Source organism: Betta splendens, chromosome 14 (assembly GCF_900634795.4).
Source record: "Betta splendens chromosome 14, fBetSpl5.4, whole genome shotgun sequence".
Taxonomy (NCBI): domain Eukaryota; kingdom Metazoa; phylum Chordata; class Actinopteri; order Anabantiformes; family Osphronemidae; genus Betta; species Betta splendens.
In genome coordinates, this window is record NC_040894.2 from 10,312,034 (window position 1) to 10,330,304 (window position 18,271).

Genomic DNA, 18,271 nt, shown 5'->3' on the forward strand with positions numbered 1-18,271 from the left:
GGTAACGATTATTTTTCACTTGCTCCGTTAATTGATTCATTGCTGCAGGTCTGACATCAGCGTAAGTCATGGTTTATTAAGTTTTCACCACAGGTAGTAAATAGTCAACTCATCTTTCATCATTCTGTGTCCGAGATGAATGGACTCCTCCACCCTTAACCCTCGCTCCATGTAGTTCAGAAGAAAACACACGCGCGTCCTCAGTTTATTTGACCTAACGTTTCAAATCGTTCTCATGTGTAGGTCTGTGCAGTGTTTGTTATCGCTGGAACCGGTGTTGGGCGTCAGTCACACAGTGCGATGAAGAAACGTGCAGTCGAAGCGGAGCTGACACGATTTCCATTGGTTCATAGGTGCAGTAATTCATTTGTAGCAGCTGCTTCTCTTTTCTGACTGAACACACGCTTTCGTTTGTGCCCTGACTCATTTCTCCGTGTGGAGCAGGTCTGAGCTGAGCCTCTACCTGAAGATCACCACTGTCACGTCTAGTGCGTCTGCAGCACAAATGATGACGCTTATGTGTGTTTTTTTTCACCCTTGGGAACTTTCACGCTGCTACTGATTAGTTTAGTCCGTTTTTAAAATGTGCGCAACCATCACAAAGAGGCCTGTTTGTTTTACAGCCTGTTTGTGACTGACTCATCATCACATGCATCTCTATGAGCCGCATCTAGATTAATGAGTCGGATCATTGTTAAGGACGACAGAATGAGACAAATACAGTGCAGTTTGGAAAAGATATAGTGTATTTTGGAGACCTACATTCTGCTCAGTGACCTGATTTACAGAGCTTGTGTCACTATAAACAAAGAGGACCATTCAATCTTTTTTGGGTCAATAATAAAACTATAAACTATGTGACTGCGTCAACATGTGTATTAAATTACGTTAATCTTCAATCCTGCAATCTTGTTTGGGTCCGTAATAAAACGCTAAACTACTATACGCGGCTACGTCAACGTGTGTATTACATTAGCTTATCGGCTTGTTTAAAATTAGACTCCACGTGAAACCATCCGGACAAATAATCGAAGTGAAATCAGATGAAAATCAAAGAGTAAAGCTCTACCACCACTTACTGGACAAAGTGATTCACAGCAGCCAATGACGAGGTTCACGGCGCAGCGCGTAAAGGCGCGCGAGCGGCCGGAGGGAGGGCGGGTTAAACGTTAACCGGTCACCGCGTGCCAAACAGTAGCCGCGCGCCTCGGCAGCTGCCGCTGACCTCGCGCCGGCCCGCACACGTCACGTTGGCAGGTGAGGAGCGCGAGCACAGACACAGTCTCTGCTGGGTTTATTAGGGAGCCGATGCTCGACGTACATAAAGAAGGGTTTTAAAAGCTGATTGGTACGCGTCCTGCAGCCTTGGACGCCGGACAAGACTCAGTAAAAGCTGACATTTGGACGACCTTCAAAAAAACTTACGTGTAAAAATCAACGAGGGCCGCGTGACCAAGCGCTCTGCCTCCAGCTCCTAACAATGTGATTAAGCAGATTTGAAAAGCTGGGCGACAGCCAGTTAATAAATGCGCCGAAGCACCGTCCGTGCAGATAAAACACTACAGCCGCTTTCTCACACCGCTGGAACGCGATGCATTAACACATGATCGATGGCCGCTTGATGCGATGCGGATAAGACCCAGGCGGCAATGACCAGGGCCGAGCGCGTGCAACACGTGTCGAGCGTCGGCGGGAACGGCGAGGACGGAGTCGTTAATTGGCGACGCTCTCGCGCATGCTATTTAAGAAACGCACCGCGTCCCCAGAGGAACAGGAAACGCGAGGCCGTCCGATAAGCGCCATCTTTGACACGTCGGTTGGCTGATAAGGCGGCGGCGCGTTCGCGGGCCTCTGGGTGTTAAATAGCACAGATCAGTCTTTATTGCACAGGCGCCGCCACCCTCACACTTTGACCACTTTGTCACTGTACCAACTTCAACTTGTGAAACTCAAACGATCTCATCAGATTGTCAGAAATGAAGACACGTTAGTACAGTTTAATATTAATAAGCAACCAAAAGTTGATGATTATCAGTGCACATTTATCTTATCTCTACCAATTACAAAAAGGCAGGAAATAAAATATTTTGTCAAGAAGGACATACTAACATATAGAAAATATCTGTCACCACCTCTACTACATGAACAACTGCAAACCTTCTTCCTCAGATCCACATGAAAGCGTTCCACCGTGGCTTCTTCTGCCGCCGGGTCCGGCGCCGGCGGACGGGTCGCCCCGGGTCGTCTGTAGACAAGTGACACCTCACTTGGGGTATTTGACAAACTGACACTCACTGATACAGAGTGTCCGACTCAGCTTGTCAAATACACTAAGTGGGGGGCCTGGTCCGTGGCGCGGTCTCTGCAGGAGTGGACAGGGCGCCGGTTAGGACCCGAAACAGACGAAAGGTCACACACACACACACACACACACACACACACACGCTTTTACCTCCCGCGCCCGATGCCTGGAAACGCACCATCCGACCCGGTACCGGCGAGCCCCCCGGCGCCGTGCTCCTCTTCCCTCTGCGAGCGCTCACAGTGATGACACCGCGCACAAGACGGTCGGTTTGACCACCGAGCGTCGACGCAGCGAAGAGGAAGTCAAAACAAGGAAGATAACTGCAGAGCTCGCTCTCAGGAAATATGTGGAAACCGAGTGTCAACATGTCACGGTTGAGAAACGCCGCTGAAGGCTTTTGCGGCTCGCAGATTCGGAGATAATGGTTTGCTGAGACATTTTAGCTTGTGTGCCAGTTGTGCGCTTCCCTTGTGCTTGTGGAGCTGAAAACCAAGCTCGCTGTCGTTACAACTGAAAACGTTCTTCAGTCCATCTGAGGTCCAACAAGTGCGTTATTATTTACGATCGCACTCCTCCCCGTCCCCATTAGTGATAACAATAATTTCAGAACGTCACCTTTGGCCCGTTGAGCGTCACCTGTTCTGGTCCAAGGACGAGCCCCAGTGTTTAGTCTGCGCCGCTGGGAGCTTCCTGTGGGTGGGACGCGGCCTCTCCTCCACAGCTTTTCCTGTGGGGCCCCCACGGCCGGACCACCCGGGACCCGGAGGGTCCTCGCGCTCGTAATTATCCCCACATTTGCTGCTTTGCCATTGTGCATTTAATAATACACCATGCACGGCGCTGTGCAACTTCCTCATCTTACTCTGGACCGATGCACCATGAATCAGACGCTTGACTTCCCCATGCAGCTACAACTGTAGCTGCACTGAGTGTTGAGTTTCCTTATTTAAGAAGTGACTGAGCGTACGTATGGGGCTGCGTGACGTTCTTTCACCAAATAGAGTGTAGGATACCAGTGTAGGTGGCCGGCTGCAGCTGTATGGGTCAACCTGTATATGCCGGCTTAATCAGAACCTGATGTCAATCAGTGGCCCGTGCGGCTGCAGACGTCAAGGCCACAGCGACACGGCAAAGAAAAAGGTTGGCTGTAACGAGCTGTGACGGCTCAGACGAGCCTGGGAGGCCAGTGAGGCCGAAGTCGGCTTCTGGAACGGGCCCTACGGAACCGCAGCCCTTCACGTTATTAATTAAAGGCCGACGTGACGCACAAACTGCTACAGCTGTGAATTAAAGGGGACCGGAAAGTGTCGAACTAGTTGTTGTGTCGGTTGTGTGTTTCCAGTTTGCAGTTGCTGGCAGTCAACCTGTTGTTTGTTGTTTGTTTTCTTCCTCTCATCCTTTGACAGTGGAGGCAGAAGGCCGCGGCCCCTCATCCTGGGTCTGCACCAGGATTCAAGCACCTGACGATGACGACAAAAACAGGAAGGCGCACGTTCCCCAGTGTCACGTTATTCTCTATAAGAATTTATAATTTGCCTAAACCTGGTAGTTTAGTGACGATGAAGTGTTGAACAATCACTAGGATGTAACCAGGGTTCCCTTTTTACAAGAAGAGGAATCAAATGAGAGAGTGTGGTCCTGACCATTTCAACACCCTTTTCAGGCGGCTAATGCTTCTCACACGGAGGAAGTGGATGATGACGAAACGTGACCCTCCTCTGGGGTTGAGAAAGTCTTTTCATCAAGAATTAACTGAATTTCCTATTGCAGTAGAAAAGTCAGCGCTGCCTTTTTTGGTAAATATACGACCACGTACACTCTTTTTATAACGTGTGTGCTCTCTAAAGAACGGAAGCTACAGTGTGAATGTGCTAAAGGTGCTCTTTTAAGAGAGAATTGATGGCTGCAGTCTCCACTCTGCAGCCGGATTCATAGGCTTAAACTGCAAATCAAATGGAGACTTTCTTACCTGGGTGCACGTCAGACTCTGGGTCTATTAAATGTTTCAGTTTGGAGTCTGAGCCTAAATAGGAAGTAGGATGAATGAATGTAGCAAATATTCAGTTTGACAGTTGAGTTTTCCCCCCCGAGACGGAAAAATAAGTTCGGTGTGCAGTGTTTACCCATTTACCACGTCTTTGTACTGTGTTAAAAAACCACAACATCTTTCATTTAAAGTGTCTGGAAGGTTTTAAATGTAGCATATGTCATCATTATTTATCTGGTAAAGATGGATAGTTTTAAAAATGTTTATCCATTTATTTAAACTTACTCACTTATTAAACACAACATGCTTCTTAAAAGGCTTGATCATGTTCATTATTGTTATGAATAAGCAGAATGACTTTAGAATTGCTGCCATGTCACCGTCATTGCAAACGTAGGGTAAACTGCCACCATGTGGCTCTGAGCAGCATCTACATTCACGTTAGACAGCCTGGTTGAACGTGGGTCTGTTAGTGAACAGCAACGCTGATAATTCACATGCACGTCCAAGCACAGAACAGGGACCAGAAGAAAAATTATGAGTGAAGCAAAGTATTAACAGTCTAATCTATTTATTAGAGAAAGGAAGACTTCAAGCAGCAGGAAGTGATAAATAACCTGAGCAAGACTCTGGCCATTAATTTACAACATTAATAATGCCCGTTTCATATTTTAAGACACATTAATGGGTAGCACATTTTATTAAATTGATTTGAGTCAAATTACACTTGGCAAAGGAAGGCCATCAGCCCTTCAGGTACAACATACAGTGCAGCATTATCAAAGATATCATCCAAGGCATAAAAACATTTTTCAAATTAGCATCAGTTGCTTCCATTTGTATTTTCTAAAAGATATAAGTAATGGGCAAAAATACTGTATATCAAATTGTGTCTTGGTACAAAGGTTCAAGAATGTCAAAACTAAAATATTACTAAAATACATTTTCAAAAATGTGTAAGTAAATCTTTCAAAAACTAATTTCTAAAAACCTATGAACAAGCAAAACCCTGAAAGTCTGAAAGCTAGAGAAAAATTGGCACAAGTGTGTTTGTTCACTTCTCAGTGTCCTTTCTATGCCTTACATTATAATATAACACATGAAAGTTCCCAATTTTGAAATTCCCACATGTATTAAAAAACATACTGAATATTAAATTGAATTGCTCCTATTAGACGTAATGTTTTATTTTAATATTAGATCTAATTTTATTAGGATTCACGATAAATAAAAAACAAATGACTGAGAAGTTAGGATCTTATTTCCACCTTCATCAATGACTTTATTGGCATTTGTTCAGCTTTCACAGCCAATCTGACACATAACAACAGTGTACTTCCTTATGCTGTTTGTCGTCCAGTCAATGCAGAAAAGTGTATTTTGGTTATCAAACGTCTTCACAGATGAGCAGTATCAAAAAGCTGCAGGATAAAACTAGAATGAAACGCTTTAAGCTTCTGTAAGATCAAATTTGCAATAAGCACTACCTTATTGCTAATGTAAGGTTGAATGGATGACACTGATTTACATTCAATTCCAAAAAGTGATAACTGGACAGTTTCCACTGACGTGTGCTGTGTACATAATGAAAAGGCAGGTAACATTTCAACCACGCTGAGGTTTTCCATGTATGTACACCAGAAAAAACCTGCAGCTAGTAAAATGTTTTACAGGCATCACTGAATGATTTGTAACAGAAAAGCTAATTCTTTTCATGTTGCTTTCAAAATTCCTGGATGTGTTCACACCGAAGGTTTGCAACTGCAAACTGACTTGAAAGCGAACTAAGAATACTTTAATGCCAAAAATAATAAATTGTGCATTTACAAAAATAATACTGCTTTAGTAATACTCCACCCAGTCAATTCAAAATTATATTATGAGAATTTGTTGTATGTTCATGTCTGAAAAATACAACTTGCTGTGACAAACAGCTAAAATATTTCTACAGGCACAGTTTTTAAACTGAAATTTTGACTGGATTCCAACTTAAATTTGACACAACAGTGATCGAAAGCTGTAAAGAATACAAATGCTTTCTCACTGTCTCATGAAATGTGTCGTGAGCCTTTTACTAAAATGCTACATAATGTACTAGCAAAATAAAGTATGTCCCTTTTCAACCAGTGACTTGTCTATTTGGAAACTTAAGAATGATAAAGATCCATGTTTGTACGTTTTGGGGTGCATCCTTGTCAGGTCATGGATCTGATTTATTTGCGTACAGAGAAACAGCTTGAGTGAGGCAGGAATGCAGTCCAGGCAGGGTGGCCCAGCTGGGCTTTTGCATGGGATATCGCAGGAATCACATGCATTCAAACTCATCAATGCGCTGTTTGGTGTTTCCTGACCGGATCTGTCTAAGGGTCTTATACTTGTCTCGTCCAGCTTTCATGTTCTCTGCGTGGATGACGTCGTTGACTGTTTTCTTGGTCTCATCTCGAGCATTGGCCAACTCTGAGCTTAAAGCCTGGAAATAAAATCACCCCAGGGTTAATATTCCTCACGCTAGCATTAAACACATGCAGCAAACAGAAATAACATATGACACATGAATGAGAACGTACGAGTAGATGCTTCTGCAGACGTTCGTTCTTCTCAGTCTCAGTCATGCGCTCCTCTTCGCTGCGGTCCTTGTACGTGGCGGCGGCTGTGAAGTCGGCACTGGCCTCAGCGCTGCTCTCATCGTTCTCGTCGTGATCGTTCTCGGCATTGAGGGGCTCTTGAACATTAATAATTTTGTTTTTAAGTTCTTCTTTGGTCTTCTCCAGATCCTCCTGCACCATGGTAGCCTAGAGGAACACGCAGGTAAAAGGAGGTCAATTATAATTACTGGGGACAAGGTTTGTCTTACAGTAAATGTAGTGCTGTTTCCCCCCACAGTTACCATCATCATGCTCACAAGCTCTGAATAACAATGGTCTTCTGAGGAATGCTAAAACATAACTCAGTAATCCCTGGAAAAGAAAAGGCTGAGGCTTCTAAGAATGTCCAGCATCATTTGATCACAAACCAACATTGACCTGAAGATGGCGCTGCACAGCAAGTTAGGGGATCATCAAACCAAAGACTTTCCACAAAAAAGAAAAACATGATAATCGACCAAAATGTCAACCTTGTGATATTGTTCACTACAGAGTTAAGGTCAGAATGTCAATAGATTATTTTTGTTCTGATCTGCTGGTTGAAGTTATGATTTCACATACTAACTTTACTGTACAACAAACCACTCCAGACTTCTCTTAAAAGGTCAACCTATGCTACAAAACTAAAGTAATAGTTTAGACAAGCTGGTTTAATCAATATAGTTTCCTACTCTGCTTTGTTTAATGTATTTTATAAGAGCACGTTGTTAGCAACGTTGGAATGTCAGCTGACTGTTTGCCAGAAATGCAGACCAGGCAAACCACCACTTAGAACAGCAACTCTTTATGAGCCAAACTATCCCGTTTGGGAAAAAAAGAGTTCGACAGGATTTCCTTCACACAAAGACAGCCGTCACCACTGCAGACAGCATGAGTCACACTGGGCAGAAAAAAAGGAGGGGCCGGGCCGACGCACACGGGTTTGACCAAAAAAGACATGCGGCGAGCTGCGAGCCTTCACCCCTCCCCCAAAACACACAACAACAGGACCCCCAGGAATGTCTGTCGTCACCGTGTCACAATGGAGGGACTATGTTACCAAGTGCATCTCAAACAGCTGCTAATTGGTATTTATTCTGATACTGAGGAACTGAATGAGGATCTACCTACAGAGTAACCAGGCTGATGTCAAATGAAACTCACAGAATTAATGTTTTTACTAAAAGAACAGGTTTTACACAAAGATCACTCACCTTCTGTTGCCACTCATTTGCCTCCTCTTCCTTCTTTTTCTTGGCGTCCTCCAGGAGGGAGATCTTTGAGGTCAGATCAGCCAGCTCTGTGGCCTACAGAGGAATCATTTTCTTTTTATTAATAGTGACATTTGGAACATTAGAACACACTGACTTGCATCCAGTACATCTTCTCTTAGTTTTTTGCCAGTGACTTTGTGCAATAGGTTTCAATAACTGACCAGGTGTTCTTGGTTCTTCATCTGGTTCTCTGACTGTTGCAGCAGAGCCATCTTGGCATCCTCGGCACTCTTCAGGTCGGACTCCAAGCGTTCAGCCTCTTCTTGTGCTCGCTTCCTCTCCAGCTCCAGCTCCAGAGCCTTCTGTGTTTGCTCCTCCAACTCTGCGCAGGTAAGTGTCATGTGAGTGAAACGTTCCATGCAATAATGCATTACAGTGGAACAAGAGTCCGTGGAACACTAAAGGTCACATACCTTGCTGAGCTTTTTTAGTCTGCTCTTCAATCTGCTTTAATCTCTCCATTAATTCTTCCTTTTCCTTTTCAATCTTTTCTTTTTCCTTTTCGGCAAGCTCTCGTTTCCTCTTCTCATTCTCCAGCAGAGCTCTGACCAGAGACAATACAGAAGACTTATTAGATCTCACAGGAATCAGGAAGATGTACAAAATAATAAATTTCATCAACAGCATTTGACAACAACATACAATGGACAAAAAACACTGTCAATATCATGTTTGTATATATCAAGTTCCCTAAAAGTACAATTAGTAAAATACATTGGATAAATCAAATGTATGTGTGCCTCCAGCAGCGTGTGACTCCTACTGTACTGTACCTCTCCATCTTCTTGTGGTTCTTCTCCTCACGAGCCTGAGCCTTCATCTGCTGCACTTCAATAGTGTCAGGTTTACGGCGACGCATGTACAGCTCGTGGTTGCCCATGCACAGAGCCAGAATACGCTTGTTTATGCGCAGTCTGGGAGCATAAAACACAAAGTCCTAGAGTGGCAAAGAAGAAAATATTACTAGTAGTAATGAACAGACAGATTTGTAAACATCATTAAGATGATCATTGTTATTAGTATAGGAGCTAACATACCGGTGCTTTCTTGTCAATTGGTTTAATGACAAACTTCTTGTCGTTGAAGGAAATGTTCCTAATTTCACTCCATGGAAAACCAATCTTGGGCGTCATTCTGTAAAACAATCACCTCAGTGTTAATATTTCTCACACCACAGTTAATGCAGCAATTACAAAAAGCACAACAAAAGACATTAGCATGAGTGTCAGTTTAACGATTAAGTCGATTTGAAATCACCTACTTGTCATTCTGTTCATAAATGTTGAGTCCCAGAGCATCCACTCCCAACCACAGCTCTGTTCCTTTCTTATTCTTGATGTTGAAGTAGTTGACGCCGTACATCTCCAGGTCTTGAGCGATCTTCAGGTACTCCATCATGGACTCCTCTCTGTAGACAAACAGGACTGGTTTTTATTCAGTCCTTCAAGGACGGAGCACCACAAGGGGAACATGTTTGTCACTGGGTACCTTATCATGCCCTTGTGCTCTTCATGCCAAACTTGAATCCTCTCTTCCCACTGCTCCTTGCTGAGTTTGTGCTGATCAAGCACTCTGACAACATAGGACAAAGGAGCGTTAGATACCCCTCTGGCTGAAAGGTGATGAGGTTAGCGGTGTCAACTGCATTACCTCTGAGGGAGCAGATTTTCGTTGTTCAGATACCCTGGGGTGTGGACTTCTTTGTTATAGTCAGCATACTTGGCCTGCACCGCATAGGAGGCCAGGAGCACTGCTGTCTCTGGCGGGCAGTAGATGTCATCATTTAGTATTCCCTCCTTCACCTGCAGGAAGAACAGCCGCTGTGTGGCATCCTGGATTAACTCCTCGGACACGTCCTCGGGGAAGAACTTGGCACGGAATTTAAACAACAGTGGGCTTTCCTTCCTCACATCCTGGGCTGTCACCTAAAATATACATGACACGGGTGGGGAGAGAGATTGTACTTCTATAAATAGACGTAGGTTTCACATTGTGGTTCAGTGTTGAAAAAAGGCTGTGTTCTTGTAAAACTGTGAAGAGCTCACCTTTTTATTGAGCTTGAGCCATGTAGAGAAGCCCTTTGTATCTTGGTACTGGAGTCCGAAGTACCAAACCTCCCGCAGCCCAATGGTCTTAACAACCTTAAAATGTACACATGGAATGTAAACATGGTTGCAAGTCAACTTCCCAAGTTCAACGTCACTGAATGAAAGTCAAAAAGATGTAGTAAATCTAAAATATAAAAATCCTACCTGGTCAAAGAGTTGTTTTCCTGTTGTGTTGGGCTGAATGGCGAACTCTAACTCAGCATCCATAGTGGTGACTCTCACACTAATCTGAAAAAAAAACAGCATATGGCAACAGTCATTCAGCTACTAACACACTAACACACACTAACTGTACACAGAGTTTTATCAGCTCAGTTGTACAACAGCAGCAAAGACCCTCAGGGATGGTAAACAAACCAGCCTCACATCATGAAAATTAGATTTTCATGATGGTTGGATTCATGGAGCATTGTGTCTCTTGGTTCATCACACGCACGCACGCACGCACGCACGCACGCACAAACACACACACACACACACACACACACCAATCTGGCTGTCTTGGTGTAGAACTTATCTACAGGAAGTAACCACATCCTCTAGTGGCTGGGCCTTGTGAGGCACTGCTGCTAAACACTAAGCTCTCATGAGAGTCGTCTACATCCTGTCAAGCAACCTGTTAACCTACAGACAGTGAAGACGATTTGTTTCCTCTTTAGTAACATAATTTGTTACAGCCAGGGTTTTAGCCAATGACACACTTTTATTTTCCTTGAGATGATGAATCAGATGTCAAAGATTTTAAACTTTTTTTTAACCTTAAAAGTCACCACCATTGAATGTGACCACAGAAAAAAGTGTACTCAGTGAGCCGACTGTGTGGGCATTTCTCGTTTTTACTGTCTTGTATAGATGATGAGACCAGCAGCATGCATGTCTTCTGGGAAATAACTGTGCAGGCTGAGGCCCACGCCTGCCCTGAACAACAATGGCATGCATTATTTGCCATTGCTGGGGTCGATTCGAGTTGCGTTCCTTCTCAGTCCTGTCAGCAGGACCCCACTTACTGCTCAGGACACTTCTGCCCCTGTGTCACTTCCGGCCATCACCAGCTGTTAAAGCGAAGCCTACAATCTGGGCCCTCAACACAGATGCAGCTTGTCTAGACATCCTGCTCTTTAAACTGACAACTGGTAGCTTTGATGAATATTTTTCCATTCGAATGGGTTATAGTTGAGTTCATGACTGCCCTGATGGTGTTAATGCAGTTTCATTTCCTGTGTCAGAGGCTAGTCTTACATGAAAACGGAACTGAACTCATAAGTTTTCTGCCTTGCTAGGGTGTGTCCCCTATGGCCTGAATTCAAAAACACTATACTATTATTAGCACAGGCTCAAAAACACCCCTTTCAGGTCCATGTATGTATATGTGCCTCATACTTCACGGCTTGTTTGGAAATTGCAAATAAAATGTGACTTTTAACCAAAAGTAGATTTAGAATCATTTCCAAAGATGAATTCTGTGACAGGGCTTTGGGAACTAATATTAGATGACTAATATTATTAGTGCTTATTCTCTGCATATATCTGTATATATCTGCACAAAACACATTTTATTATTTAAAGTATTTCAGCATTAACCTTCAGATTAACAGATTTTAAGACTTGTGAATGGAGTCTTGAGATTAACATGAATTAAATCCATGTAATTTGTATGTTAAGATGTATAATTAGATGGTAACTCATGCCAATTTTTATCAAGGTCGAAATGCTGCTAATTCTGTTTAACCACTTTATTCAGATGAGGACTGTACCAAGACATCAGAACATTTTAATTAAAGCATCATACGCTGTTATGTATGTTAATATTGTTTTGAGGTGCACGTGCTATGAGGGAGAAGTTATCCCAGAAGTGAACCCTATAAACACCCATGGTTATATTTGCCAGGAAGAGGAACTAAAACTAGAAACTTGAACATCCTATACTATATAGGAACATCCCCTTAACACCACCCAAAGACAAATGGTACAAATATTTAGTGGTAACACCTGATGTGCCAGCATTCCGTTTTCAATTTACCTATTTATTTAGGTATCATGAGTTAACAATTGAAGTAAAACCAAGTGAAGTGAAAATAATACCAAAGGTGATGTTGATAACTGGCCCTGAGACCTAACGTTGCAGTGACTCAACAGGACGTTTTTAGTGAAAACATTACCCCCAAGTACAGCTGTCTGCTTTTCTTCTTTGGTGGAGATAAAAATTTCAGCCACAATATAAATGGTTGGCACAGAGCTGTTAGAAAAGCAAAGCTGTGTGCTTTTCTTTCCACCACATGCAGCCTCCCTCCTCTGTACTGCTGTAAATGTCAGGTTAAGCAGAGCAGAACCTGCTAACTTTGGACTATACATACTACCCTGCCGACATCTTTCTACATTACCCTGTATTAAAGCCCCTTAGCGGTGCACTAACAGAAATCCCATGACTGAAAAGAAGAAACTGTGTGACGGGAAGAGGGAGGATTGAGAAGATGAGGTTACTTTCTCAGCAGGGGGCACAGAGAGGTTGTTACTCAGTACCGTTTCCCACGACCAATCATTCTGCAATGTAATAAACATCATTATACACATCTACATTTCCTTGATTCTCAACTGTACTCTACTGAATCTGAATTCTAATAATTTACTAATTATTAGTACTTCTTGGACATGATTCCAGCCCATATCTACTATCTATCTCAAGCTACTCAGTGAGTGTTTTGGTGGTGAGGTTGCCGTCATCAGTAACAATCAGGCCGTTCTGTGAAGAGTGACTCTGGATTATCAGCATATCCACAGCAGGACACAGTGTTTACCACACAAACACAAGACATCCACTGACAAAAAGCAGCTCCTCTGTTTGCAGTAGGCAGCCGTGTGGTCCTGTGCTGCCTAATATCACTGCTGGCCAACAATGAGCTTTTATTATGTACTCCGTATGAAAGCTGCTGGCTTGCAGGCTGCACTAATTGCACCCAGGACAAATTCATCATAATTAATTCCTCTCATGTCATTGTAACAGCTAATCATTATTACAACTAGCATCTGTAGACTATGGCCTGTTAGATTTATGGTTTGAACAAAATATAACTGAGACAGTTGTTCTGATTTACACTCCAATTCCTTCAAAATCAGATTATATTGTTAAATTAGAAACAAACTTCACTTACTTTTAGGCGTTTGATTCTCACAACTGCTATGTAAAACCATTGAACCAACCCTGCGTGTACCAGACCCAGTTGTTCTGATTATAGGTTGGCTACTACCTCTACTCACTGTTAATCTGCTCCGCTATGTGCTCTACAAACCCATTTAATCCCCAGCTTGCATACCTCTGGCTCTTTCCATTTATCATTTTAGTTTAGCCACATCTCAGGTTTGGACGCCCTGTAGCTACAAAACTGCATCCATCATAGTTTCTACACTTTGGCCTACGATGGTAAGTTATGCTCAAATGACTATATAACAAGAATGATAATAACCGTAGCAACAACTGTTTTGCAACAACTGTGTTTCTGGGTACATAAAACTGGTTTATGCTAAGACTCACTGTGATTAACAGAAGTTCCATTTCAGCCATATAACCAAACAGATTTGTTTTGTGTTTGTATGGTTTGTCACTCTGCCTATTTAAAATGTAACTTTGGAACATTTGGAGGAGCTTCTGTTTACTAAATCCTGAACCTGTTACACAGTAAGGCAATTTAGAGTGGAACACGGTGTCTGAGGACCATGCTGGGGGAAAGAAGGGAGGAGAACAGCTAGACCATGATGTGAAAGTCCTTATAAGGCTGCAGGCGAGGAAATTACCAGAAAGGAACTGATGTAAGTCCAGAACCTTGGGGCACAACATGACTTCCTTGGGAAACTGAAGCACTGCCAATAGGAATCCAGCAAAAGCAGAGTTTCTCAATAATTATTGCTTATGTGAAGCATCACTGTCTTTATATACTCTGCACAAATAAACAGTGTTTGTAAAACTAGGGCGCTAAAACAGAGAACGGCAAACATTTGTTCTTTCTGAAACCAGAATTCTTTTCTTTGAGCCGATGTCACAACAAGGCAGGGGAAACAACTGTCACTGTTTGGAATGAGTTTGGAGTCAGTGGATTTGCTGAATCGGTCGCTTCCTACTTAGTGGTGAAATACTTTCTCTTTACAAGGAGCCACGAGCCTTACCAAAGAACACAGATGGTGACGTTTTGCAAGAAAAGGTCAAGGTTTAAACCACTTCATGGATAAAACAGATAAATTCATACAAACTAACTAAAGTCTGCAGAGGGAAGAATTAACTTCTCTTTTTTTTTTACCATGATGGAAAGTTGTGAATTACGAACCGTGGATCCTAACAAACCTCTTCCTCTCAGCTGTCCACTACTAGTTTAAGCTTTTTTAACTCTTTACTGGCTCAGACTGCGATCTCTGCAACAGACCTCCTCTTTTCCCGTCAGATCCCAATGTTTATGGACTGAGCATGAATCGCAACAAGCTCTCCAAGGTCTCCATACATAAGGTCCTAGGACACCACTCTGACATTACTGACAGTGACTCAGCAACACTCTGCAGAACATTTGAACAGTGAGGAAGTAGATTCAACATAGCAACAGCCTGAGCGGAAATAAAGTTAATGGCTGTGTACTGTACTTCAGTGAAGTGTAGGACATCTGTATACATCTACTAACTGCATTCATCACATGATTCAACACCATAAAATGTGCCACATTCGAGCTTAAAGCAATATTTTAAAATTAAATGAATTATGGAAGCATTTCTTATGAATTCTATTTTTAACGACACATTGTTGAGGATAGTAACGTCTTTACACATTGTGATTTTTTTCTGTCTGAAAACTGGACAGAATTTCCAGGAAGAACCATCCGTAACAATACCCCAGGAAGCAGGTACAAGCCCTTCGTTCTATTCTTATGTAGTCAAGAGTCAAGAACGATGCAAGTCAGTACATTCATGCAGGAATTTTCCATAAGATAAGATCAGATAATCTAATCTGGTGTTGTTAATGAAAATATGTGGGTTTTCCACCGTTCTTTATTGAAACTATTTATGTGATCAAAGCCCAGTTGATGTGTCCTGAGTCACTTACTATAGGTTTGTTTTTTATTTCTATTCTTTGTGCTTCCGCTTCTGCTCCGAATCATTCTGGGGAAGTACTGAACATAAACTGTGTTATTAAAAATGTTCTATATAGATAGTTCCCCTTGTCTTGTCGGCCGTTCACATCTGTGGGTTCTCGTGGGCTTCTTTTGGAGCCTCGGTCCCACAGGTCTGATCAAACTGTGGGCAGGAAGGGGTGCTGCACCCTGACTCTGCACTTTCTGCATGGGATTTTTTTTTTTTTTTTTTTGACTCAGCCTCACGCTGAGTCAAAGCCAAACTCATCTGTGGTAAGGAGAAAAGACGGACTTGAAACCTGAATTGAACCTCTGTCTGCTTCTGCTCAGGGCACGAGCTTCACGTTGAGCTGCAGCTCATCATGAAGCCGGCGGAATAAAACAAAGGAGGTCTGAGAGTGCTGCCTCCTCTTTGTTCGAGGCTCTGATGCCACAGCTCAAGAGCTGGACCCTGTCCTCCGTCTTATCACAGCTGATAAAATGGGAACAGTCCCCTGTGCGTCACCCCGTTTTAAACTTGCCTCCATTTGCTTCGCACAGCTGCCCTGAGTGACAGTTCAACCCCCTCCTTTGGTTGAAGCGTAGTGAAAGGAGGCCTTGGGACGGACTAGCTCAATGGCTAGCGCAGGCCACGGCGCGGCTTCCGCTCTGAAGCCGCTCTCGAGGCGTGATTTCGGGCAGCGGGGATCAACGGAGGCGTTCGCAGTAACGCTACGCGGCGTCGCGCGGAGCCCGGAGGCCTGGATCAAAGCTCGGATTCATTTTAATGAGCGGAGTGGCGGGCGGGCGGGTATGAGCGCGCGCGCGCACGCACCTAACGGAAACACGCACCTCCGTAACGACGACTCTGAGAAAATGGAAAGATTTTGAAACACCGCCGCAACCAGCGGGGGTGCGGTTATTGTTACCGATGAGGGCAACTTCAAGAGTCCGCGACAAGCAGTGAGGCGTAGTGATTAATAGTGACGAGAGAGGCACTGCAGTAGTTTGATATAATAAAATGATTAGTTTTCAGCCTTACCGTTTTAGGCATCTTGTCTTTGTTTTCGGTCTGCTTCGGGTTTTCTAAAAAAAACTAAAATAAAAGTTATTAAATCAGACTAGCAGTGAGCGAGACCACCAGGAAACTTTTTCCCATCAGAAAAACGGCGCCAATCAAACGCCTTCCCGTCTCGAGGAAGCGAGCGGAACGTTTAGCTTTAGCACAAATGGCTATTTTCAGTCCTACGCCTTTTTTCTTTGTTTCGGCTGAAAGTGAAATGGACCGGAGCTTGATTTCCTGCTAACGGTACCCCTGCCTGCAAAAACCACACCCAGGCCGCCGATGACAGGACAGCACTCAGCCAGACGGAGCGAGAGAGCGGAGGCCGGCAGACTCCGCCCGCAGCAGCCGCGTCGTCATGGCTACGTAGAGCTAGCTACAGCTAGCTAACGGCTAGCACTGCTGCTATCCACACAAAACCCAGTAGACCACAGACAGGGTTGCTCCAGTTTGCTGTTTTTGTTTAGTTCAATTATTGAGTTTATATAATACAAATCTATGTTCGTCTTATCTTCAGAGATACAGTGCTTTATTTAAATACAGAGCTATTACAAGTATTGTAGTCCTGCATCGACTCAGTTACTTTTAATAGAGACAGAAAATGATGCAACGCTCTAACTATAGGTTAACAAAGGAGTTTCACTTCTGTAAAGCTGGGGTATGTTACTGTAGGTTGAACTTAACTCAGCTTTTGTTAAGTTGAAAAAAGTCCAGTACTCAGGACTTTCCCACGGGTGTGTGTTTGGTTCAGCCGAGAAGACATGAGGTCAAATGTGTTTTTAAATTATATTTCAAAATAGCTAATAGTTAAATATGATTTAATCGTCTACCATGTTATCAATAATAGTCATACTACAAAAATCCACTAACTATTGATGGATTTTCTAGGTTGTGACCTCAGATGACACATGCTGTGTAATAACTGAAGGCATCTCACATGAGCACTTTCACCGCCTCCACCCATCCACCCCCTGTGGAAACGGAGCAAAAGGAGAACTAACGGAGCCCTCACGCGGCAAATCTTCATTTCCAAACTGCAAAGAAAAGTTGAAAACCCAGGTAGTCATGAAAATGCTTTAAACTTATTTAAACACATGATCTCCTAATTATTTCACCATCAAATTCAATGTCCCTTGTGTCCAATAAAGCTGGGACTGTTTGTGCTCAATCATCATAGAAATATTGTGCTCGTTAATGTTTGACTTTGTCGAATCTTCTACAGTACGGACATTTTTCATGACTAATAAAAAAACTGGGAAACAGCAAGTGATTGTTATATTATTGCCTTTCAATGTCACTGTAGTAGCATTTAGACCTATAATGTATACATTCTGTACAGAATATACACAGCTTTTGTATTTATGCTCCAAAAGTGAGCAAGTTAGGAAAAAACGATTGGTATGAAAAGGCATTCCTGGAGATGGTCTGGTGCCGTAATCCCCAGAGAGAGCGCAACACAGAGACATCGCCGAATCAGGAAGTTGACTCATCCCTACACTCCCAGGGCACAACGACCTCCCAAAGTCTCAGCTCATGGAGCGTGGAACTCACTGCTGCCAAATGAAAGCAGGTCAGAATGTGGTAAGCCACATATCACACATTTTTCTGGCACTTACTGTAACAGGAACATTTTGTGGCTAAATATTTAAGAACAAGTTTAGCATAAAGTACAGTAAAGTAGTATTGTGACAATTTGCTTATTAAAGTGGATATACTGAATATCCATTTTTGATTTGTGTCACCGTTTAAAAAGACAAACAAAAAAATTCTTTGAGCTATTACACCATTTGACCAGCAGATAGTGTGCGTGTGCTGTTCACAGT

General features: G+C 43.1%; 1 protein-coding gene and 2 long non-coding RNA genes across 3 annotated transcripts; 1 reads left to right on the forward strand and 2 right to left on the reverse strand.

Annotated features, from left to right (window-relative positions):
• Positions 1 to 1,981: 1,981 nt before the first annotated feature.
• LOC114869329 (uncharacterized) lies at positions 1,982 to 2,836 on the reverse strand. Its single transcript, XR_003788141.2, has 2 exons — positions 2,453 to 2,836; positions 1,982 to 2,362 (listed from the first exon to the last, which is right to left on the reverse strand). It is a non-coding gene; the product is annotated as an uncharacterized LOC114869329 (long non-coding RNA).
• On the forward strand, positions 2,278 to 4,125 carry LOC129602981 (uncharacterized). The gene is made up of 2 exons (XR_008692493.1): positions 2,278 to 2,409; positions 3,712 to 4,125. It is a non-coding gene; the product is annotated as an uncharacterized LOC129602981 (long non-coding RNA).
• An 852-nt stretch (positions 4,126 to 4,977) lies between these two features.
• Positions 4,978 to 16,629, reverse strand: LOC114869326 (moesin-like). The gene is made up of 13 exons (XM_029173478.3): positions 16,428 to 16,629; positions 10,443 to 10,526; positions 10,236 to 10,331; positions 9,841 to 10,115; positions 9,679 to 9,762; positions 9,452 to 9,598; positions 9,228 to 9,324; positions 8,964 to 9,127; positions 8,604 to 8,734; positions 8,352 to 8,512; positions 8,131 to 8,223; positions 6,860 to 7,084; positions 4,978 to 6,762 (listed from the first exon to the last, which is right to left on the reverse strand). Exons 1-13 carry the CDS (start codon positions 16,437 to 16,439, stop codon positions 6,598 to 6,600), a joined length of 1,734 nt encoding a protein of 577 aa, XP_029029311.1. The 5' UTR covers positions 16,440 to 16,629; the 3' UTR covers positions 4,978 to 6,597.
• Between the last annotated feature and the right edge of the window lie 1,642 nt (positions 16,630 to 18,271).